Source organism: Chinchilla lanigera, unplaced genomic scaffold (genome assembly GCF_000276665.1).
Source record: "Chinchilla lanigera isolate Chin_1 unplaced genomic scaffold, ChiLan1.0 scaffold00054, whole genome shotgun sequence".
Taxonomy (NCBI): domain Eukaryota; kingdom Metazoa; phylum Chordata; class Mammalia; order Rodentia; family Chinchillidae; genus Chinchilla; species Chinchilla lanigera.
This window is the reverse complement of record NW_004955455.1, coordinates 8,228,120-8,250,842: the sequence shown is the minus strand read 5'-3', so window position 1 is coordinate 8,250,842 and position 22,723 is coordinate 8,228,120. Positions and strand designations below refer to the sequence as shown.

The 22,723-nt window shown below is 48.5% G+C and overlaps 1 protein-coding gene across 6 annotated transcripts in view; it reads left to right on the top strand.

Annotated features, from left to right (window-relative positions):
• The window catches only part of Cabin1 (calcineurin binding protein 1), a 150,568-nt gene that overhangs the window by 62,090 nt on the left and 65,755 nt on the right, over positions 1-22,723 (top strand). For 5 of the 6 annotated variants that reach the window (XM_013520399.1, XM_013520401.1, XM_013520395.1 and 2 more), the window contains exons 20-26: positions 862-1,023; positions 1,970-2,176; positions 2,415-2,560; positions 7,253-7,514; positions 9,739-9,999; positions 13,387-13,538; positions 15,376-15,554. In XM_013520399.1, the coding sequence (XP_013375853.1) occupies positions 862-1,023; positions 1,970-2,176; positions 2,415-2,560; positions 7,253-7,514; positions 9,739-9,999; positions 13,387-13,538; positions 15,376-15,554 (1,369 nt within the window). The remainder of the gene's footprint in view (positions 1-861; positions 1,024-1,969; positions 2,177-2,414; positions 2,561-7,252; positions 7,515-9,738; positions 10,000-13,386; positions 13,539-15,375; positions 15,555-22,723) is intronic. The other variant, XM_013520400.1, reaches the window with a different exon arrangement.

Below are 22,723 nucleotides of genomic sequence, written 5' to 3'. Positions count from 1 at the left end.
TTTATTTTTATTTTATTTATTTATTTATTTTTTTAGTACCAGGAATCGAACTCATGACCTTGTGCTTGCTAGGCAGGCTCTGTACTGCTGAGCTATATCGGTGGCCCCTTTTTATTTTTTTAATGCTTCGTTCTTTTTAGTTATCTATTGAACATCTTTAGGCCCAAGTGAAGAGTCATTGTTTTTTAGAAAACCTGCTTTTCAGTCCCTGAGTGCCTGAGGAAAAAAAACACAAACCATGCTTTAAATGAGTAACAGATTAAGGGCCCAGGAGTCTGTTTGTCCTCTGTCCCTATGATAGTCTCTGATTGTATCAGAATAAGAAATCTTTTCTAGGAAACATCTTTTGGAATCAAGTTGGGCAGGGGCCTAGTAGACTTTGTCTCCTCAGGTCAGAAGAGTTAATAGAGTCATGATGTCTTGGTTACTTTTCTGTCATTGCTGAGACAAAATACCTGACACCCAGAAATCAGGAAGGACAGGTTTATTTAGCTTACAGTTTGTGGAGGTTTCAGTCCACAGTTGGCTGGCTCCAAGACAGAGTGGCACATGGCAGAGGGCAATCGTTCATGGCAGCTGAAAACAGCAAAAGTAACAAGAGCAAAAGGGAGGAGTGGCAGAGAGTGAGGCTCTTTCCCTCCCTTATGTTGTATACAAACTACTCGCCTCAGGGGCAGGTGTAGCACTCACACCCATAATCCCAGCACTGGACTATGGATCAATCAGATATCTACAAGCCCCCCCATGACTGCATGGGGACGTGCAGACACAAACCATAACACATGGTCTCTGCGGGGTCCTGTTGTGACAGGGCTGTGGTTGCTGGTCCCCTCCTTCAGCATCTCTTTCTGCCCACCATAGGTGCGAGTTCTCCAAAAGGAGCTTACTGCATCCACTTCCGAAGACACACACCCCTATAAGGAGGAGCTGGAGACGGCCTTGGAGCAGTGCTTTTACTGCTTGTACAGCTTTCCCAGCAAGAAGAGCAAGGCTAGGTACCTGGAGGAGCACTCAGCCCAGCAGGTGAGGGCGCTGCCACTGGCCTAGGGAAGGGCAAGTCTGAGAAAGAGTGGGGCCCTAGGAAGATAGGCGCTCTTTTGAAGCACATCAGATGTGTCACACTCTATCCACAGTCGCAATACAAGGTGCAATGGGAGCAGGCAATAAGATGGTCAGATGTCTCGTCAAAGGACAAGAGTTTTCCTTGCAAAAAGATAGCTTCATGAACATTGACTTAGTGATCAAAAATGTGGTGTGAGAACTGTCCATAGGTTTATTTGCAATTTGGAGAATACGAATAATTGGTTAGGTTTCTCTTTTTTGGGAGCACTACTGGGTATATTAGCGCGTGGCTCCTCAGTACTATCAGTTATTCTCTAACCTTAGGGATCCAGCCCCTAAAATGGAAGCTCCTTAGAACAGGATTTACCGTGGCCACTGCCACTAGAGTTGCCTTGGCCTAAAATCACAACGTCGTTTTTGTCAGTGAAAAATTGGGGGGCATTTGGGGCATTGAGAGGGTTAGTGGCAGGCTTCAGGTTCCCGTTCATAATTGAACACACCTCCTTCTTTTTGAGATAAGGTCTTACTATGTAGTTCAGGGTGGCCTTGAACTCACTGTGTAGCCCTGGCTGCCTTTGAATTCATGGGAATACTCTGCCTCAGCCTCCCAAGTGCTAGGATTACAGATGTATGTCACCATTCCTGACTGAACCCGTTCTCTATCTCAGCCATGTGAGCTCAGATCATAGCCCTCTGCTTCCACTATTTGTCTTTATGAAGACTAGGTGTATGCTTTTCAGACACTTGAGAATGATGTTGGGCAGGCTGATAATAAGAGGTGTAATAAGGACTCATTTTAGACTAGTACTGTAAATGGTGACCTATTTCCATCAGACACAGTGGGTTTCTGTAGAGGAAGTTTTTTTGTCTTTATCTGAATGTGCTATGAATCTGTCCCTTTTTCAAGGTGGAGCTTATATGGGAAGATGCCCTGTTTATGTTCGAGTACTTTAAGCCCAAGACCCTTCCTGAATTTGACAGCTACAAGACCAGCACTGTGTCCGCTGATTTGGCCAACCTGCTGAAGAGAATCGCCACCATCGTGCCCCGCACAGAGAGGCCAGTACTGAGCCTGGACAAAGTCTCTGCCTACATTGAGGGGACCTCAACCGAGGTGGGCCTCAGTGGACTCAGAGGTGGGGGCGATGGGGCTGAGTAATAGCCCTTCCCCACCAGCGTGGGTGCATTTATGTCCTGCTTCATTCCTTCACTGCGTCAGTTGCTAGGGCCAGGAGAAGCCCAGCATCTGTCATGTGTTGATGCGCCCAAATAGTCCTGGGTTTACAGGTCTCTGAGGTTACACCTGAGCTCTTGACTTCGCTTTGTCTCATTTTTACCCTCCCACTTGTCAGGTACCCTGCCTCCCAGAAGGGGCTGACCCTTCCCCTCCTGTGGTGAATGAACTCTACTACCTCCTCGCTGATTATCATTTCAAAAACAAGGAGCAGTCCAAGGCCATCAAGTTCTATATGCATGACATATGCATCTGCCCTAACAGGTGGGTAATGTGGGACTGGGGCCAGGCTAGCCGTCAACAAAGCTGGAGTCATTCTAGCTTAACCAGCTCTTCACTGGGCCAATTTGGAGGTTCACTGCCAATAGCAAGATTAGGGAAAAGGAGGGAAAAGGTGGCTTAGCATTCTGCAGTTACTAAAAAGCCAGATTCTCTGCAAAAAAGAAGAGCAAAGGAGGTGGCTTCTTTCCTAAAGACTCCAGGGAGGGGCATCAGGGTTGGAAAAGGTACGAAGTATCTCTCTGGGCCCTGGTGTCTGGGGGAAGGAAGTGCCGCCTGGCCTGCTTCTGTTGGTTTTGTGCCACCTCCTTTCCTGGCTCCAGGCCTCCGGAAGTTGGCTGAGGTTTTCTGTTAATCCTTCCACTGCAGACTTTTAAATTATATTTGCTTTTGTGGGGTGGGTAGGTATAGAAAAACTCAATCCAAAAGTTCTGTTTTCTTTCTGTAACCTAATGCATCATTGGGCAGCTGTGGTTGTCATGATTGTCTGAGGTGTGATTAAAAAAATACAGTGAATGTTTAAAAATTATTACAGTAAACAGCACATTGTCATTAATCCCCCTCAAAATTCTCCCCCTGGCTTTGAACACATTTTTCCCGTTGTTCTTGCCACTTTCTGAAGCAGTTCTGGAAGTCTTCTTTCATGAGTGTCTGTAGTTGTACTGTTGTGGCTGCCTCAATGTCCTGAATCAGTTTAAAACATTTACCTTTCATGGTCATATTCATGGTCAAGCCAGATCTGGTGAATGAAGTGGATGAGGACACACTATAATGTTTTTATGACCTGCTTTTCCATTAGATGGCACTGGGCAGTGGCATTCACTGTAGTGTTCTTTTTTTTTTTTTTTTTTAATCTTACCTTGTAAAGACACCAAAGAGGACTTTTAGAGCTACCTGAGAAAGTAGCAAGAGTGATAGTGTGTTTAAAGGAAGGGGGAGTATTTAGAGAGGAATTAATGGCAATGTGTCTTTTACTGTAATTTTTTAAAATGTAAGTATTCACTGTGTATTTTGATCACCATACGTGTAGGAGAACCCCAGTGTTTTTTGACTTGTGTTCTCTTCCTATGGAGCAGTGCTCACTGTTCTCTTAAAATGTAGCGATTGGGCTGGGGATTTAGCTCAGCAGCATAGCGCCTGCCTGGCAAGTGCAAGGTCGTGAGTTTGATTCTCGGTACTGGGGAAAAAAAAACAAAAAACAAAACCCTAAAAAAAATTTTAGTATAAAAATAATGACTATTGTATTAGAGCTATTAGGTTTTGTTATTTTCTCTGAAACACATTTACGCCCCCCCCCCCAAAAAAATAGCAATTACCCTGAGTGTCTTTCTTGAAGGGCCCTGTTAGACTTACGAAGCCTGACACACTTGATTAAGAGGCAGTATCCAGAGCTGGGGATATAACTTGTGGTAGAGTACTTGCTTTACATGCATGAAGCTCTGGATTCAATTTTCAGTACTGAAGAAAATAAAAATAAAGGAATGTGTTTTTAGGGCTGCTATACTTAGGAGGTAATCCTTAGGTCAAGGTCAAAATGAGTCCACTCTTGGTGGCCTACGTGCATCTGAGGGTATAGGAGCTGTAGACGTCCTTTCTGCAAGTGCTCAGGGGCTAGCCTTGGTGGCTTCCCTTGAACCATGGGTCAGTTCATAGTCACCCCTTACTCAGGGAGAAACCATACAGTTCACCTGGTCAGGCTCTACCTGGCCAAGTGGGGTAGAGGTTGGGATCTACATGGAGAAACCAGTTTGTAAGACTTCTGTAGTCTGTGGGGAAGATCACAGCCCCCTTTTGCTCAGCCTGTGGCTTCCTCCAGACAGGGAGTCATTTACTTAGAACTCTGCTATCCTCTCTGGGATTGCTGTGTACCAGTGTGATGGCGTAGATCTGCACACAGACTGGCTGAGTGCTTTCTAGTTGACACACTTGGTGGTCACCTATTCTGCACTGTTGCTTCGCCTCCTGTAAAGCGAGGGTGATAAAACCCACCTTCCGTGGAGTGGTGGGCACCTGTCATGGCTCCTCTTCACGTGATAGCTCCTCAGTCAATGGAGTGATGACCATGAAGGCTCACCTAGGGCTTTCTACAACCTGCACACCACCTGCTCAGAGGGAAGCAACACATCAGGCACAGTCCATTGGATAGCCCTGCTACAGAAAGGTTGTTTTGTTTGTTTTAATGAGGACTGGCTTTAAGGCCAGGAAAGGACTTGTTGTTTGGTCCCAGGCCCCAGCCCTTAGCCTTCCTTTTCCTTCTTTGCAGTACGGGGATGGAGATTGAACCCAGAGCCTTTGCACTAAGCTATGTCATTAGGCCCTTTTTATTTTTCATTTTGGGATAGGGTCTTGCTAAGTTGCTAAGTTATCTAGATGGACTTGAGCTTGTGATCCTGCCTCATATTCCCAGAGCGCTTGGGATTACAGACATGCTCTACTATGCCCAGCTCCTAGGCCTCCTTCATTCTGTACCTCTCCTTCGTTCTGTCAGGCAGATGCCAGGGGAGACTTGGGGCTCTGTCTAGTCTTCTGGGCTAACTAAAATGGAAAATTGGATACTTTTTTTTCTTGAAGTCTTCTGAGCCTGTGTGTATGGGTAAAGCCCCAGAGGGACAGCTGGGTGAACACTGGTGTCCTGATTGTGGTGTTGGAGGTTCTTGTGGGGAAATAGAGTCTGTGGGGATGCTGGTGACAGTGTTTTCTTTCCCCTGCAGTGACCATTCCTTCCGCTTTTGCTGAGCCGAAAGTGGCCCAAATTGGCTAGGCTTTCACAGAGCATTTGGGGATGGCAGAATGAGGGCAGGGCCTAGTATAGCTCAACCCCACTGCCAGGGAAACAACTCTGAGCCCAGTTCTTAGACAAGGCTTGCCCTGCACAAGTCAGAGCCTAGTGCATGGGGTCTGGATATTTCCTTCTCCTGAATTGTCATTGTTTCCTTCCCTCTGGCCCCTCAACATCCCTGTAGGTCAGCACTCCTAGAATGTGGGCTGTGTACTACTCTGCTAGTACCAGGAGATGGCTCTAGGTGGGATAATAGGCATTTTCACTTGTCAGGATGACGCGCTTCTGCTTTTAGTTACTTTGCTTTTGTGACGGGAGATGGTAGTTTCCACTGGTTCTCACGCACCTGTGTGGGCACTGTCGTGATGTTGCTGCTTCCCTCAAGGTGAGGGCAAACAGAGTTGCTGAAGACATAATAGAAATGGAAAGGAATGCCATACTGTGAAAGTGGCCCTGGTGAAGGGGAGTTTGCTACCTACCTCTGCACTCCTCCTTCCAGGCTAACCTGAGTGGAACCAGGAAAGGTGGAGTGTGGCCTCAGGTCTCCAGATCCTTGAGCAGGAAGGACTACTCCGAGAGCCCCTCACATAAGGAGTGAAGACTTTGTCTTTGCCGTGTGCCTCTTACTTCTGAGTCTTCAGTGTCTTTCCTGCTCCTGTGTTCACACAGTGTGGGTCCTGGGTGCTGGGGCATGGTGAAAGCACATCTGAGCTTCACAGGCTTCCTCTGCCTTTACCACGTATTACAAACTCAAGTAGCTCAGGAAGCCACTTAGCCAGTTCTGTAGTCACAAAATGTAACGTTAGCTGTGATGGACTAAGAACTGTTGGCACATGGAAGGGTGGCATCTTTCCTTTTGATTGCTGCTTTTCCTCTTCTCTGTACTAGCAGGTAGAAAATTCCAGAACCTAGAAACTATCTCGCTCTTAATGTATCTGTGGCCATTTACCCTCTCGAGATTTCCATATTCTCACCCTCAGTTTCTTTCAGGTGATGTGCAGAATGGTAGGGGCTCAGCCATCATGTCCCGTTGCTTTTGTTTTGCTGCTAGGAACAGAATTGGAAAGATCAGGGTCTACCCAAAGTCTCAGAGGGAGAAGCTGGGTGGCTGGGGCCCTGGGGCTTTCGACTGCCTGTGCTCTTGCTTAGTGAGTATAATGATAGCAGAGTACTCTATTCCTTTCCGCCATGTCCATTCTATGGGTGTCTCCCCAGTGTAGGGAGCAGAGCCTGAGAACCCTTCTAGTAGAGCAACCATTGAGTGGCTGTGAGGTGCTGAGGAATGTTTTGTCTCTTAGCACTTTTCTTAGTCACTTTCTGTCACTGGACAAAATACCTGACACCCACAACTTCAAGCAGGGAAGGTTTGTTTTGGCCCATGGTTTTGGCCCTGGAAGCAGAGAGTGAAGGGAGGACCTGGGGAGGGAGATTTACCTCCAGATCATGCCCCTGACGACTCAGGTCTTCTATCCAGACACTACCTCCTAACAGCACATTCAGCCCTGAATTTTTTGGTACGTTAATCCACTGATGCGTATAGCACCATTATGATCCAGTCACCTTCTAAAATCCCAGCCTCTGAACACATGAACCTTTTGGGGGACATTCTAGGTCTAAACCGTAATAGTACCCCTCATGGGCCAAACCATGGGCCAAAATAAACCTTTCCTGCTTGGAGTAGATCTTCTTAGATATATGTCATGGTGTAGAGACCACGGCTCAGAGGTGTGGCTGGTCCAGATGAGAGTCATGGCCTGATCTAGTGGCTGAGCTGGTTCTGGGCCCTGGTGTAGGAGTGGAGCTTCCATAGTGTTTGTCTGACTACCTGCCAGGCTGTTTTGTCTTCTGTGCTGTTAGGGCAGTGGTATTGATAGTTAGTTCTTTTGTCACTGCCCCAGGTTTGATTCCTGGGCAGGCATGGCTCTGGCTCGGGCTAGCCGCATTCAGGACAAGCTGAATTCCAACGAGCTGAAGAGTGATGGACCCATATGGAAACATGCCACACCTGTGCTGAACTGCTTCCGACGAGCCTTGGAAATCGACAGCTCTAACTTGTCCCTGTGGATTGAGTATGGCACCATGTCTTATGCCTTACACTCTTTCGCTTCGCGCCAGCTGAAGCAGTGGAGAGCCGAGCTGCCTCCCGAGCTTGTGCAGCAGGTGAGGAGGGTACTGCAGTGGGGTCTGGTATGTCACTCTTCTGTCCAGCTGGAGTGCGCTCGGGTCTGTAAAATTCTGCCATATCTATTCTTTGTTTTTGTTGCATCAATGCTCGAAGCTCATAGATGTTTCTCCCTAGGAGGCTCAAGCTGTACTGAGGTCAGTGGTAACTTGGCCATTGGTCTCTAGACATTCATTCCAGTGCAGGCAAGTTTAGTATAGGGCTATTGTTACCTGTTTGGGTCAGTCATCCGTTTTAGAATAGTTGAATAGTAGGGAGGAATATTGACTACCTAAAGTAGGTGGTCTCTTCCCTGTTCTCTCAAAGGAATGTATTGGGTCCGTGTAAAATTCTTCATCTTGTGATGGGAATTTCAGTGTCTCATGTGGTAGGGGGCATCCGTAGTATGGGATGCTCAGACTGGCCTGTTGTCTGTGCTTAGTAGGCAACCTTTGTCTCCTTGAGATGGAAATAAGGAGCCATACTGACATACTTTGGAGGTAGTGCTAGGGATCACATCTAGGGCCTTGGATATAGTAAGCATACACTGTACCACTAAGCTACATCCCTGGCCCCCATACTGAAATGTTTGGGCTAGCACAGCAGTAAAACACCATAACCTAGAAAGGTCTCCCAGGAGATCAGGGTGCTGAAGGGGTTGCCTCAAGTTCTGCAGTAATCTACCAGTGTACATATTGCCTTGACAAGGTTGCCCTGTGCTCCCTAAGTTCTTTCCACCTGTGGAGAGGCAGCTTCCATACCTGAAGTGTGTCACAGGGACCCAGTCCCCTGGCTGCTAGTTGTTGTGTCTGAACTGATCAGAATGGGCGCTAGGACATGTGTTTGCTCCTACTTGAACTACTGTATGCTGCAAAATGGGCTAAACATTTCTTCTTTCAAGCAGTATTGTGAGAGTTCAGTAGGGATGTCAAGCTCAGCCATGTCCAGCACCCAGCTCCACAGCACTTAGAGAGGGTATGTACCTAGTACCCAGTACCCAGTTCCACACCACTGGAGAAGGTGTTTACTCAGCACCCAACTAGAGTGTGCACATTTGCAGTAAAACAATTTTTTGACCTCTCCAAGGACACAGCACTTGTAAAGAGCAGGTTCCCAAGGCCTGTCCAAGCCCCACTGACGTGGAGTCCACATTTACAGCAAGTACCTCCAGGCATCCTGTCACACTCAAAGCATGGACACAGCCAGGGCAGAGGATCAGCTTCTCAGGTTTTCCAACTTGGACAGCCACTTCTCTGTAGTCCCTGGCAGCTGTCAAGCACACGTATGTTCCTTCATTCCAGAGCTTCCAGGGTAGGGGCTAAAGCAAAGACTGTCTGTGTGGGCCCACAGAAGCTGCAGCTCTGAGCCCCCAAGTCTCCAGCCTCTTCCCATTGTGGGTTTATAAGGTATATATTGGGTTGGGGGGTATGAAAATGATCAAAGTATGTTATGTACATGTACAAATTGGCCCACATGAAACCCATTAATCTGTATAGCCAACTGTACTAATAAAAGACTTGGAAGGAAGGAGGGAAGGAAGGAGGGAGGGAGGGAGGGAAGGAAAGAAGGAAGGAAGGAAGGCAGGAATGAAGGAAGGAAGGAAGGAAGGAAGGAAGGAAGGAAGGAAGGAAGGAAGGAAGGAAGGAAAAGAGAGAGCAAGCAAGCGAGCAGCTGTCTTGACTCCTCTCTAAGGTGCCCAGTGACTCATGTGGTTGCAGTAAGGACCTGTGCCTGCACAATGGAAGGAGCACAGGGCTGGGGCTGCAGACCAGTGGTAGCTCACCCACGGTAGTCTGCGAATATCGGGCAGCCAAAGTGGACGTTCTGGGATGAGCCTCTCGCAGGCAGTGAGCAGCCTCTAACTGGTATATGCAGCAGAGTTAGAAAGGGTCAGCCCCAGCTCTGTACTCTTCTTCCAGGCAGGCATTTTCATAAGCTCACAAAATGTGGGGTGCTACAGGAGAAACATAGGAGTTGACAGGTCCCTGGACTTGACAAGAGGTGACTTGAGTTTAAATCTAGCTCTGTGTCCTACTTGGTGTATGCTTTTGAGGAGTCCCACACCTCACTGTCACCAGCTGTGAGATGGTGACAACAGTTCTGAGCCTCAGGGTTCTTGAGAGACATAAAGTTGGTGAATAGGTCGGTTGGCTTTCTACAGGAGAAAGTGTGATCCCAGGGAAGTTTCAGGCTTTGCACCTAAGGCTGGTGATCTTGTTGCAGATGGAGGGCCGGCGTGACAGCATGCTGGAGACAGCACGACACTGTTTTACATCAGCTGCCCACTGTGAGGGTGATGGTGATGAGGAGGAGTGGCTTATCCACTACATGCTGGGGAAGGTGGCTGAGAAGCAGCAGCAGCCGCCAGCCGTCTATCTGCTGCACTATAGACAGGCGGGCCACTACCTGCACGAGGAAGCTGCCCGGTACCCCAAGAAGATCCACTACCACAATCCACCTGAGCTGGCCATGGAGGCCCTGGAGGTGACACTGTACTGGCCCAGGGTGGGAAGGCAGGGCAAAGGTGGGGTGGTCTCTCTGACTTCCTCAGGACAGGACTCACGGTCCCAGTGACTCCTCGGAAGACCTACTGGAAAATTCTCTGTGTTCAGCAGTTTCATGTGCAATTGAATTAAAACAGTCTTTCTTGTTTTTTTCTAAGGGTGTTTACCATCCTTTCTAGGGGAGTATTTTGTTCTTATCTTTTAGAAGCAAATCATTTTTCCTCACCACACATAGATTCTATTAACCTGGACATCATGACAGTGTAGCGTGTTTCAGTGCCTGAGGCCTTCACACCTCTGACCTGGCAGAGGAAGGCCCTAGTTTATTCCTGGGCTACCAAGATTTGGGATTTCTGATTGCTGCTCAAAAAAAAAAGCAGTTTTTTATTGCTGGGATTCTCTTTTATGATTTCTAGAACATTTCTAATGAATGCCCCATTGTTGATCACAGCAGTCCTGAGGGGCAGGCTATCACATTTTATAGGCCAGAAAACCAAGGACATGGGTAGAGACCCAGGTACACTTGGCTCAGCCCTGGAACTGAAGCTTCCTGAGGCCCTGAGCACATTAATCACATTAATTTCGTCTTTTCTGAGGTTACTTGCCTGTATCCTATCAGTCTCACATGCCCAGCAAGCTTCTTGGAGTTTAGGCAGAATCCACTGCTTCCTTACCCTTTTTCTATCTTTACATGTTTTTCCTGATTATAAAATGAACATGTAGTTTTTTTTTTAAGACTTAATTCAGAAGGGTATAAAATGTCAAAGTCCCCAATTATCCCAGTTTTCCCTACCCAAGTAATCCCTGTTACAGTTTGGGTATGCCCTTATATGTGCAGATTTTTTTCCTTTTAATATGTAGATACTGCTAGGCATGGTGGAGCATGCCTATAATTTCAGCACTCAGGAGACCGAGGCAGGAGGATCACTGCAAGTTTGAGGCCTGCCTGGGCTACAGAATGAGTTCAAGGCCAGCCTGATTTACGTAGCAAGACCCTGTCTCAAAAAAAAAAAAAAAAAAAAGTAGATACTAAGTAACATTTTCTTATGATTCTGGAGCTTACCTTGTCATTGGACAAGATGTAGTAGAAGGTATATCCTAGTGGCCAGCGGTTGAGTGAGCATCTTTGTTTGTCTAGATGGCCCCTTGATGAGTTTGGCTTCTTCTCCCATTGCTTGGCATGACAGGGCACCAGCAGTGCATGTTTCTGCACTTGTATTGGAGAATACTTCATGAGTATTTCCAAGGACTAATATCCAAAGGTGCTGGGTCATTTAACATTCCGTTCATTGGCCCTGAAAAGTTATACTGATGGATAATTATGTCTATTTTCCTCCAACCATGCTAGGAACCTTTTTTTTAAATATTTGCCAGTTTTGTGCACAAACAGAAAAAGGCCTTGATTTTTAAATTTGCCCTCTAAAAAATAATTCCAGCCAAGCGTGGTGGCACATACCTGTAATCCCAGCACTTGGAAGGCTGAGGCAGGAGGATCATTGCAAGTTCAAGGCCAGCCTGAGCTACAAAGTGAGCTCAAAGCCAGCCTGAACTGCATAGTAAGACCTTGTCTCAAAAAGACTAAATATATATACACACATATATATAAATTAATAATTCTGGCCAAGTGGTTTACAGTGGCCATTTTGGGGCTGGGATGTAGGGTTCTCGGAGAGTTATGGAAGCACTATTTCCTATCAGAGGCCCTGACGCCATTCATCCCTTGTCATAGGTCTTTCATGCCATTTACTTGGCACTGTGTACTTTGGAGGAACCCTGCTTTTCCTGCAAAGTATAATACTGAGGGGCCTAGAAGAGATGTGATGTGTTAAGGTACCAGCAGGAGAGGAGAGGACATGGGACAGATCCTGCTGAGCCTGTGGCTTCATGTGGCTCCTCTGGGCAGCACTGATCCTGTGTGTGATGGAAATGGCCCAGCCTTCAGGTGTTGTCAACTCTGTTTTTCCTGTGTGTGTGTGTGTGTGTGTGTGTGCTTTTTTTTCTTTTGGGTTTTGGCTTCTACTACTGCCTGGTAGAGCCAATGAGGAGGGAGTATGGTGGCCTCAGGCACTTCCAGATGAGAAAACAAAGCCTCAGAATGTGGCCTACCCTCTTTGGCACACTGCACTGGCTTGAAGGGTTGCGAACTGGCTTGAAGCAGTGTCAGACGGAGAGCTTATTTCAGGGGTGTTCTGTTTTGCACAGCCAATGCAGTCATGTAACTTTGAGTCAGCTGATATGTGTGTACATTGTGTGTTTTTAAAATGATATTTTTCCAAAAATCTTAACCTTGCCCTGGTGAAAACAAAGTACCCTTGTTCCTGTGATGTGGAGCCTTCATTTAAAATCCTTCACCTGCCACTTGGATGAACTCTTCCAGTTGAACACTTTGTTATTCCTCAATTTTGGCCTCCTGGGTGTGCACAGATGGTTTCTTGGATCTGAAAATGGAATTGCTGTGCCATTTACTTTGGAGTGCATAGAGGGCTCTGAGTATAAGTCCCCTCTGTCCAGGCTGCCCCCTTAGAGTGTTACCCAGGCCTGGAGCAGAGATGAATACACACTTCTCAGGCATAGCACTTGGATGAGAACCATCTCTGGGGTAAGGAGGGCTGCTAGTCAGGGTTTGAGGTGCTGGCAGTTCTTGTTGTTTGTGGCACCCATCATAACCTCCATAGGAGAGTGTGCTACAGGTGAGAGCTGTATCACACCAACATCTGCACAGAAAGATTGAGTCAAGCTGCCTGTGAAAGTGCCTCTATTGCATGGAAGCAGTTGAGGAAAGGAGATAGGACAGAACTGGCTTTAATATGGCCCCTGGCTTTCTTGACTCTGGGGCTTAGGGTAACTCAGTTCACCCATTTATAAATTGAGGAATGTGTCGGGAAGCACAGGTGTCTCCAGTGCAGTGTTTTACCTGCTTAGCAACGCTGCGTCCATGAGCAAAGGCTGTTGAGACTTGTGGGTACTTGGTTTTTCCCAGGGAATGGCTTACAAATGGACATCCTATCTAGTCCTTGTTTCAAGGCAGCCATGGTCCAGTGTCAGGAGATGGGCACAAAGATGGCCTTGCTGCCATGGTAGGAGGCAGTGTCCAGTGATCATAGCTGAGGGCTTTGTTACCCTCATTATCTTACCACATTGTGCCTTGATCACTGGGTAAACTTTTAAACTGGAATGCTGCCAGTATCCATTTTAACTTTCAGAACTCACTTTGAATTATAGGTTGGCTGGCTTAAAAGCTAACAAAACTAGGCAGAGTGGTGGCTTGTGTCCTAGATGCAAGGGGCCTGTTTCCAGTGTGGCTGCCTAGCCTGTGGAATGGACCTTAGCATGTGGAAGGCTGCTCACACCAGAGATGTCATTCTAGGTGTACTTCCGGCTCCATGCTTCCATCCTGAAGCTCCTGGGGAAACCTGATAGTGGTGTTAGTGCAGAGGTCCTGCTCAACTTTATGAAGGAGGCTGCAGAAGGACCCTTTGCTAGGGGCGAGGAGAAGAACACACCCAAAGCTTCAGAAAAGTGAGTGATATGTCTGACCTGGATGGCTCATTTACTGTAGTAGTGTTCAGAGGGTGGCTGCCGGGTAAACTGGAACTCAGGGGCCTCTGAAACCTGCCTGGAAATTACTGAGCCAAGATACTTCCAAATCTGAGGAGAGGGTGCATATATATTCCCTGGTTCCCTCACCCTAGGCTTCTGCCTGCTGCCACCCCACCATGGGGCTCAAGTTTTGGGGAAAATCTGGCACCTTCCCTTCTGCTGGAGCATGTCTCTTTTTTAGCAGAACACTGCAGAAGACCAGTTTTCTCTTTGCAGACTCTTAACCTGGTCCTTTGGAGGGCCTTACCCAACAAAGGATGAACTCTAAGCCCTGCTGTGCTGCTTTTCTCCTAAGAAACAGCAAGAGGTGTGGGGGCCATGGCCCCATCCTGTGGTGCCAAAGAGCTCAAGGAAGCTGGGGCTGTGTCCAGGTCTCTTTAGTGGCCTGGGGTTGACCCAGTTTCACCCTGGTGTGAGTAGTCTCTGTGGCTCAGACTCCTTTCAGGTATCCCTAGCCTGGTGCTTAGCTCAGCTCACCACATCTCTGGTACTTCTGCGTGGCCAGACACTGTGTAGGGCTCAGCTGAGTGCCAGAGAGAAACCCTATTCCCTGAGGGCTATCTGTTCATGGCTACAGTTAATGCTCAGCTCTGCAGTGCCCCTGGGCCTATGGTCGGTTGCTCAGTGGGTACAGTCTGCTCAGAAGTTATAGATAAGTATTTTTATTTACTGGGGATCTTCAGTGTACAATGAAGTATCTATCTTGTGCCCCACTCCCCTTTAATTTTTATTTTGTAACAAGGTCTTGCTAACTTGGCCAGGTATGCGAGGTTTCAGAGTTGTCTTTCATTACTTGGGAGGCTGAGGCAGGAGAATCATTGTGGGTTCGAGAGCAGTCTGGGCTACAAAGTGAGCTCAAGTCCAGCCTGAACTGCCTAGCGAGACCCTGTCTCAAAAAGACAAAAAAAAAAAAAAGTTGTCTTTCATTGATCATAATTGTTTTAATTTTTTTTAATTATATAAATAATATGAATATATCCTAGTTACAGGAAACTCAGGCCCACATAAATATACAGACTAAAATATGACAGATATCTTTCCCAGAGTTTTTCATTACACACAGTTTAATTTCTTACGTCACTTCCTTTATGTTTATACACACTTATGTGCACATGTACAATTGTAGGTTTTTTTTTTAATAAAAATGAACTGCTGAAGGTATTGTTCTAGAGTTTGCCTTTTCCCTCAGCAACAGGTCCGGGACACAGTCCATAGAGATGGCCCTCTATTGATTGTATTCTTTTTAGCCCATACTTAGTTGTGTAGTACAGATGTACCTGTTTTATATCAGCTTGCCCATGGACATGGGAGGTGTCTGTACTTTTTCTTTTCCTCTCACATTACAGCAGATACCATATCTTTGTATTTGTGTGAGCATGCAGTAAAGCAGATGTGTTTCAGCCCACCCATTTGTCAGTGATAGATTTGTGAGACCATCATACAGAAGAGCAGTGACTTGTTAGGGAGCAGTGCTAGGGTGCTTGTGCAGAGAGGCTTGTCAGCTCCCGTGCAAAGCCTCTTGAACCCTGAGACCCAGAGATGCTGGCAGAACCTGGCCAGGAAAGTCTAGCAGCGTCCAGCTAGAGACTGTGTAGTCCTGTGGTGGTTGCTTCTCTGAGGATCACCAGGTAGATGGTGTAGAGGCCTCCAAAGATACGTAGGAATGGCAAGGCTTGGGAAGGTGCTGACCCACGGGGCACATGTCCATTTTACTGTGACGTGGAAACTGACCTGTGCCCAACATTCTTCCCCACAGGGAGAAGGCCTGCCTGGTGGATGAGGACTCCCACTCTTCAGCTGGGACACTGCTGGGCCCCGGAGCCTCCCTTCCCTCCTCCTCTGGCCCAGGTCTGACATCCCCACCTTACACAGCCACTCCGATTGACCACGATTACGTCAAATGTAAAAAACCCCACCAGCAGGCGACGCCGGACGGTATAGTCCCTGTTCTCCCTACTGCCAGCCCAGGGCGGCACACCAATCATGGGGAGGGTGCTCGAGCGACTTTGTTCTGTCGCTGTGTTTCGTTGAGGGGGGGTGCTGGGTCTGGGGTGACACGGGCAATGTTGCAGCTGTTCATTAACCTCATGGACTCACGGTGACTCTTGTGCTTCCAAGACATGCTCAGGGTCGCCGCCTGCCAGCCTGCCCACCTGGGAGCCGGGGGAGGGGCAGTCTAGACTAAGACACTTTACTTCTTTGAGCCTGCATTTTCCTACCTGCAAAATAGGGGTGTGACTTCACCTTTAAGGGCATTTGGAAGGGCATAGGCCATCTACAGCGACTCTTGGCAGTCAGCTTGGTGAGGCCTGCCCCATTCAGCAGCGCACTGTTATGGCTCTGTCCTACTGATAATAGTAAGAAGGCCAGAATGGGTGCTAAGTCTGTCACTCATGGGCATCCAGACAAAATTGATGGGGTCATCTCTGACCATGTGCAAGGCCATCCCATGTGGAATGGGGCAGGTGGCGACTGTTCAACTACATTCCTTACTAACATTAGGAGGCTTGCATGCTGGCCTGTAGCTTGATTTCTTCATGTTCTCCTCACCTCTACAGTGAGAAGCTGGTGACAAAATACTTGCTGGAATAAGCTAAGTTGGTGGATGTAGAGGGCCATTGAAATGGAGCCTTGGGGAAGTGGTAACAATGCTGAAAGACACCTGCATTGCTCATCTCCTCTGGACTGTGGAGAAACAGGCCTTGCTCTACTTTCTCTAGGGTGATGGGACATCCCTAGGTGGATAGGATTGGCCACAGGGCTGTGCCTCCTGCCAAACAGCCTTTGTAGAGTGCCCTCTTAGAGGAAGGATAGGCCTTCCAGGTACCATGGTAGCCTTCAAGTTGAGATCTAGCACAGATCTGGGTGAAAGAGGGTGGGGGGCCACACTGCCTTGGCTCTGATGTCCTTGCTGAAGACGCACCAGTGTACAGGTTCCTGGAGAGCACAGGCATCTGTCCCCAGCTTGCTGAGCCAAGAGAGCAGGTTTAGAGAAGCATTGGTAAAGGATGACAAGGTGACCCAGGCTCGGCTTCTTTGGGAATAGGATTTGGTGCTCTCCTAAAAGACTTGGAGACTTGCAGTATTTGCTCCTAGGTTTGATTTGGGTCTGCAGCATGTGTGTTGAGAGAGAGGCTGAGGATCTATGTGTGTGCTCCATGTCTCCATCACCGCCTGCCAGCGTTGTGTCTTTAACCTAGTCCGGGCATTGGCACTGCCGTACCTGTCCTGCCTCCCCTAGAATGTTGAGCAGAATCAGGAGGGGCTGGATACTCACTCTTCTAGTCTTTAGTTCTGCAGACCTTCCCTAAGTAAGATCCTCTCCCGCTTCTTAGTTAACTCAAGTTAATCATGGAAACTGCCCTGTTCCAGCCTTTTACTCTTGAGAAAATTATGACAACATATTAGCAGTAAATCTTTCCTCTGGGAGTTAGTTTCTGCCAGGTACTTCCTGTGAGAATTTAGCACCATGCCAGTTTCCAGGAGAGGACTGCCTTTCATGGGTGTCCACGTGGCGTGTGACCCTGCTTGTGCACTCCTGGACTGGACAGCACGAGTGCTGGTCCTGCAGCCTCCTGCCTAGCTCAGGCTGCAGACATGAGGGATTTGGCTGTCATCCCTTAGGCAGGGTATACCTCCAGGAGCATGGAAGGAGGGAAACCGGAGTGCTTGAGAAGAGAGGGACCATGCTGCCACCTGGCACTGACTGCCCAGCTGCCCATGTGGGCACATGGTGTACATGCACCTGTGAGGGAATCACTGAAAACTGCAGGGTGTGTGTACTGTGCATAGCAGGTCCAAGGTGCCAACATAACTTTATTCGAGAAGGTTGCAGAGGAAAATTGACTTATACATCAGTTCAAATAAACTTCCACTGTTTTCAGGGTGATTCCTGTCCATAGTATGGTGCTGGTGGCATCCCCTAGCCCATCTTCACCCAGACCCAGCCCTGATGTACTGGGAAGCACAGTACTTTCAGAACTCTTGGCCTCTTTGCCCTCCTTACCTCTGAGACAAAACAGTGTCTGCAACAGGAAATGTTTGAAACCCTAAAATAGCCATGAACTTCAAATGCTGCAGTGGTCCTTTCAGCCGTGGCACTGGTTCCTAGGGACAGGCCCAGGCTCCAGGCAGAAACAGCCAATTGAAGTATCAGGGGATTTGCTCGCGGCCTCCAGAGGCCACGCTGCCCACTGCTACTCCTGTTTCCTGACCCAGCCCTGGGAGGAGAACATGTGGCTTAGGCATTCCGGCTCAGCTGCCTAGCCTGAGATCAGCCTCAGCTCTCCTGTAGGAGAGGGACATTAGCACCCACTGCATGTTATAGGCAAGCCCTCTCAGTGCAAGATGGGTGGTGGGTGCTTCTAGCCCTTGTAGCACTGGCTTTGGGGAGCTGCTTAAGGTCAGATGGAGAGGCAGGGTGTAAGAGGCCCTGGAGTCAGAAACATCTGTGTTCCAGTCCTCCATTCCATTGCTTGTGTACTCAGCAGCCTTGGAGTAGGGCCTCTCTGACCTGCTTTCTTACCTGTAGAATGGGGTAGTGTTTGCCTCATGGGTGTTAAGCAAAAGTGCGTACACATTGTGGCCTCCTCCTGAAGTAGTTCTGGTCATCGGTGAGGTTGGGGTGAGCAATGAGCAGAGCGCTGAGAAGGAGGAGCCCTGGCACTGGCGCCCATTACCCTAAGTTTGTAGTCAACTCTCCAGCCAGTGGTGTGACCTCAAAAGATGGGCAGCAGTCCTGCGTGGGCCTGGCACTGGGCTTTCTGCGTCCCAGGCTGTAGCCTCACTGAGCTTTTCTTAAGGCTCATTAATTTGTCACCAGTGGGAGAGGGAGCCAAACATCAGGAATTACCTTGCGTGTGGTTAGGAGACCCAGCATTAGAGCCACTTCCCCCACTTAGTGCTGTACTGTATTTCTTTGCTTTAGAGGTAGAAATCAGCTGAGTCAATTCTGATTTGGTAGGAGATTTACAAAAATAGTTCCAGGCGTATATAGGTAACTTGATATTTCATAACAGCTACCTTGTAGGACTCAGGTTCGCTCTCTAAATTTTCCTTGCCTGCAACCTTGTACTGCCTGCAGCCCATTCACAACTTGACGAAAGCCTTTGGAATTGGTCCCTCAGGCTGTAGTGTGACCATCACAGCTGGGCATCATAGCCAGCCCTTCTCAGGGAAGCCAGAAAGACACCTTCAGCTGACCTGAGAAGGGACCCTCTGGCCAAGCTGAGAGACAGATAGGTCAGCCGGCCTCCCTGGCTGTCCTTCCCACTCAACTAACTTCTGCCCTTTGTCCATCTCTTGGAGCACATTGTAACCTTCACGGGGCTCCAGTAACTGTTGGTTACACCTGTCAAATAGTGTAAGATGTTTGAACAAAATCTGTACCCTGGGCTGGGGATACAGCTCAGTGGCATAAGCGCCTGCCTGGCAAGTGCAAGGTCCTGAGTTTGATCCCCAGTACCACCAAAAAAAAAAAATCTATACCCCTTTTCCACATGCAGTGTTGGTATGTGGGTGTGTGTACAGTGTGGTGTATGTGCACATGGATGTGTGTGTAATTAGGTCCTTCCATGCAACACTATGTGTTCGTTCCATGTCAGGCACCAGGCCAGTGCCTGAAGGGTAGTAGCACATTTCTGTCTTCTCAGCTGCCTTGCAGGCTTGGCTGTATCCTTATTTCTTGGAGAAGAATCCTAGCTGAGAGCTGGTAGGTACCCATCCAGGCAGAGTGAGGTCTCTCTCCCCCCACTCAGTTCACTCTGTGCATGATGTCATGGCCAGGAAAAGCCCCGCACCTGACTGACCTGACAGATTACATCAAGTGCATTTCTCACCTTGTTGCCTCAGTAGAGGAAGGGAGCAGGCTGTTCTGGAATGGCGTGGGCCTTCACTTGGTCTGACTTAACCAGTCTTTGGAATATGTCTATAGCAGCTCTGTTGGTCTAAGATTCACTATCTGCCTGTCATGTTCCATGTCACCTCAGAATGCCACAGCCATGAAGGACGTCAGAAGTCAGAGGCCGGCCCTGTGACTGCAAGGGTTCTTTGGCCAACCTGTAACCACATCCATCCAGGTGTTCTGTCAGTACTGTGCTAGGTGCACAGGGCAGTCATAGTTCCTGCTGCAAGTTTAGAGGAAGCAGATGAGCGTCAGTCAGTTACATAGCTGAAGGTTGGCTGCAACCAGAGTTAGCCCTGGAGAGGTGAGTTTGCCTATCCCAGAGGGACCTGGCCTGGCTCGAGGTGGAAGGCCTTCTTGAGAAGCAAAGCAAAACCAAGCTCTGAGGGGTGCACTGGTTTACTGTGGGGTATGGTGGTATAAGGGAGAAGAGTAGGTGCCTTGGGGGCTGGTGTCCATGGTTGCAGCTGCTGCCCGCTGGGGCCCAGAGCTGCTGGAGGAGCCTCTGATGCTGGCCTGCACCTCAGTTTGTAGTGTGCACCTTCCTGGAGAGCCCAGAGTACCCAATGCCAAATCTCCTTCACAGCCATCCATCCTCACCCACCGTGCTGTCGCCATCTGTCTTGTGCTGTCTGTGCTCATCCTTGCCTGTTTGCCCCACGTTACCTCCACCAATATTGCCCGTGCTGCCCCTAACCCTGACCACACTCTGTTCTCCAGGCTTTGTCTTTCTGCTTGCACCTGTCACGGCTCGCTTTGGGGAACAGCGCAGACCGCATGCTCAGCCCTCAGTCCGGCTCCCTGCTTCCCCTGCGACCAGGAGCACCTTCATATCCACTGGTCCTGTGATTTGGAGAGTGTGTGTTTGATGTGCCTGCTTCTGCCTACGGCCCATGTGCTCACTTCTGGCCGGATACAGAGGCTGTGGTGGTCTCTACCTACTGATCACTTGTTCACCTGCCTGGCAGGTGGCTTAGTCTTGTATTTTCATTGCTTTGCTTTTTTCTTGCTTAAAAAAAATATAACAAAACCAACAGATTCTTAAATACCACATTCTCAGAGTAGCCGAGACACTCTGAGGTGGCCCTGTCTACAGTCCATGGGCTGTGCTGTACAGGATCAGGAGCTACAAGTGGCAGTCAGGCCTGAAGGGCAGACCTGGCCTTCCCTCTGCCTAGCGGCCTCCCTTCTTAGGCCATGCATAGGTCAGTTTCTGGTGGGAATATTATACTTCTGTAAATAGACTCTCTCAACATGGGAAACACTTCAGGGAGACCTCAGGCTGTCCTGCTGTTCCCCCTGGGGTAGGGAATGAGGAGACTGTTGAAAGGCAGACCCTTCTTTTGCTCTCTCTCTCTCTCTCTTATTCTTATTTTTCTGAAAATCTCGTTGGCCAGTAGCTATTCATGGGATTTGTTGAGCAGCTGCTGTGTGTAGGCAGGGAAGAGGGCACTGTGAGGAAAACAAAGATGAGGGTGCCTGGATTCCTGCTGCCAGGTTGGATCTGTTTCCATAGGTGCTGCCTTGGGGCAGTGGTTAGTGTTATGAGCTGGCAGGAGGGAGCAAGCTCCTCAGGTCTTCTGGAGATAAGAGAGCACTGCAGGCCACTGTAGGAGGAAGGCTGTAGACCACTGTGGGTGGGAGCCGTGGGGACCGAGACATGGAATTAGAGAGTTCTACAGCATCTCGGTGCTGAGGTAACTAGGGTAGGCAAGAAAAAAAGAGAGAGACTGTGGGGAAAGGGGTGGGGAGAACAGCTGGGCTCCAAAGGGTGGGCTCCTTCCTATAGGCAGTAGGGGAGTGATGCAGTCGCAGGGCCTCTCTCTTGGCTCTGAGGCAGACGAACGATTCTCTCCATCATCCTTTGTCTGTAGAGCCTTCCTAGGAAACTCACCAGATGGCTGTGGGATGCCAGCTTGCCAGCTGCTTCTCTTCTCCTGGCATTCATGTCCAGAGTAGGCTGCCCGCCTGCCTTGGTTAGGAAACGTGTAAAGCCGGCTGAGGCCTCCCCAGTCAGTATCTCCCCTGGCATGAAGCACACGTTGAGAGAGGCACAGCAGGGCTGTCTTCTTCCTGCTCTGAGCATCACATTCCCAGCAGGGCAGCAGCAGTGCCTGGCTGAATGTGTGTGGCTTTGAGGTGCCTGGTACCACACTGGCTGAGAAGGGGCAGGGGCACAGCCTGGTTCTCCCTTGGGATGCTCTCCTGCTTTCTGTTTTGCAGCTGCCTTTCTCTCTCTCTCTCTCTCTCTCTCTCTGTCTCTCAAGGACCGCTTGATTTCTGGTATCTCTGTGATATGCCTACTATGGGTATCTCCATCCCACATCTCCAGCTTTGTTCTTGATGGACACATCCTTTTCTAGTGACAGGCAGGGATTTTTTTTTTTTTTTTTTTTTCTTTTTTTGAGACAAGGTACACCCTTGTCTTGTTCCTGATTTTACAGGAAAAACTTTTAGTTTTTCCTAATTTTTTTTTTTTTTTTAATCTTTTTGAGACAAGGTTTCTCTTTGCAGTTCAGGCTGGCCTTAAACTCACTTTGTAGCCCAGGCTGGCCTCGAACTCTTAGTGATCGTCCAGCCTCAGCCTCCCAAGTGCTGGGATTATAGGCATGGTCCACCATGCCTGGATGGTGGAGCAGATCTTGTCCAGTTGAAAAATTTCTCAAAATATTTTTTCACCCAAGTTTTTGATTCTTAGAAACCTGTTGTTTTTTAGTTGGCAGGAGATCTATGATCTTTTCAGGGGTCACCAGTCAGAACCACTACAGTCTCTTAATGGCACAACCACGTCTTTTTCCTTGGACTCTCTCACTGACCTCAGCTGATAGAATAAACAGTTGTGAGCTTTGTTATTCTTACCGCTGGAGCAAATGGCACAAGCACATTTAAAGGGATATTGGAAACTTGCATCTTGTAACTAAACAGCTCTTATAGACCGTTCTGAGAGTACTGGGGGTATGCAAGGGATTTGAGCTGAGTCAAACCTAGATAAAGAAAGACAACAGAGCCAGCTCTCATGCAAGTGGGGTGGGCTTCCGAGTCAGCTCTCATTTTTTGGGTCCTACCTGGTGAGTGGAAGGTGCTAGGGCTTAGAGGCAGGCAAGTAATTCAGCAAGTGGCTGGCAGACACACTTCACCCTATGGATTCACACAGGGAAGGTGGAGTGGCCCATGTACATTAGTGTGAAACGCTGCAATGATC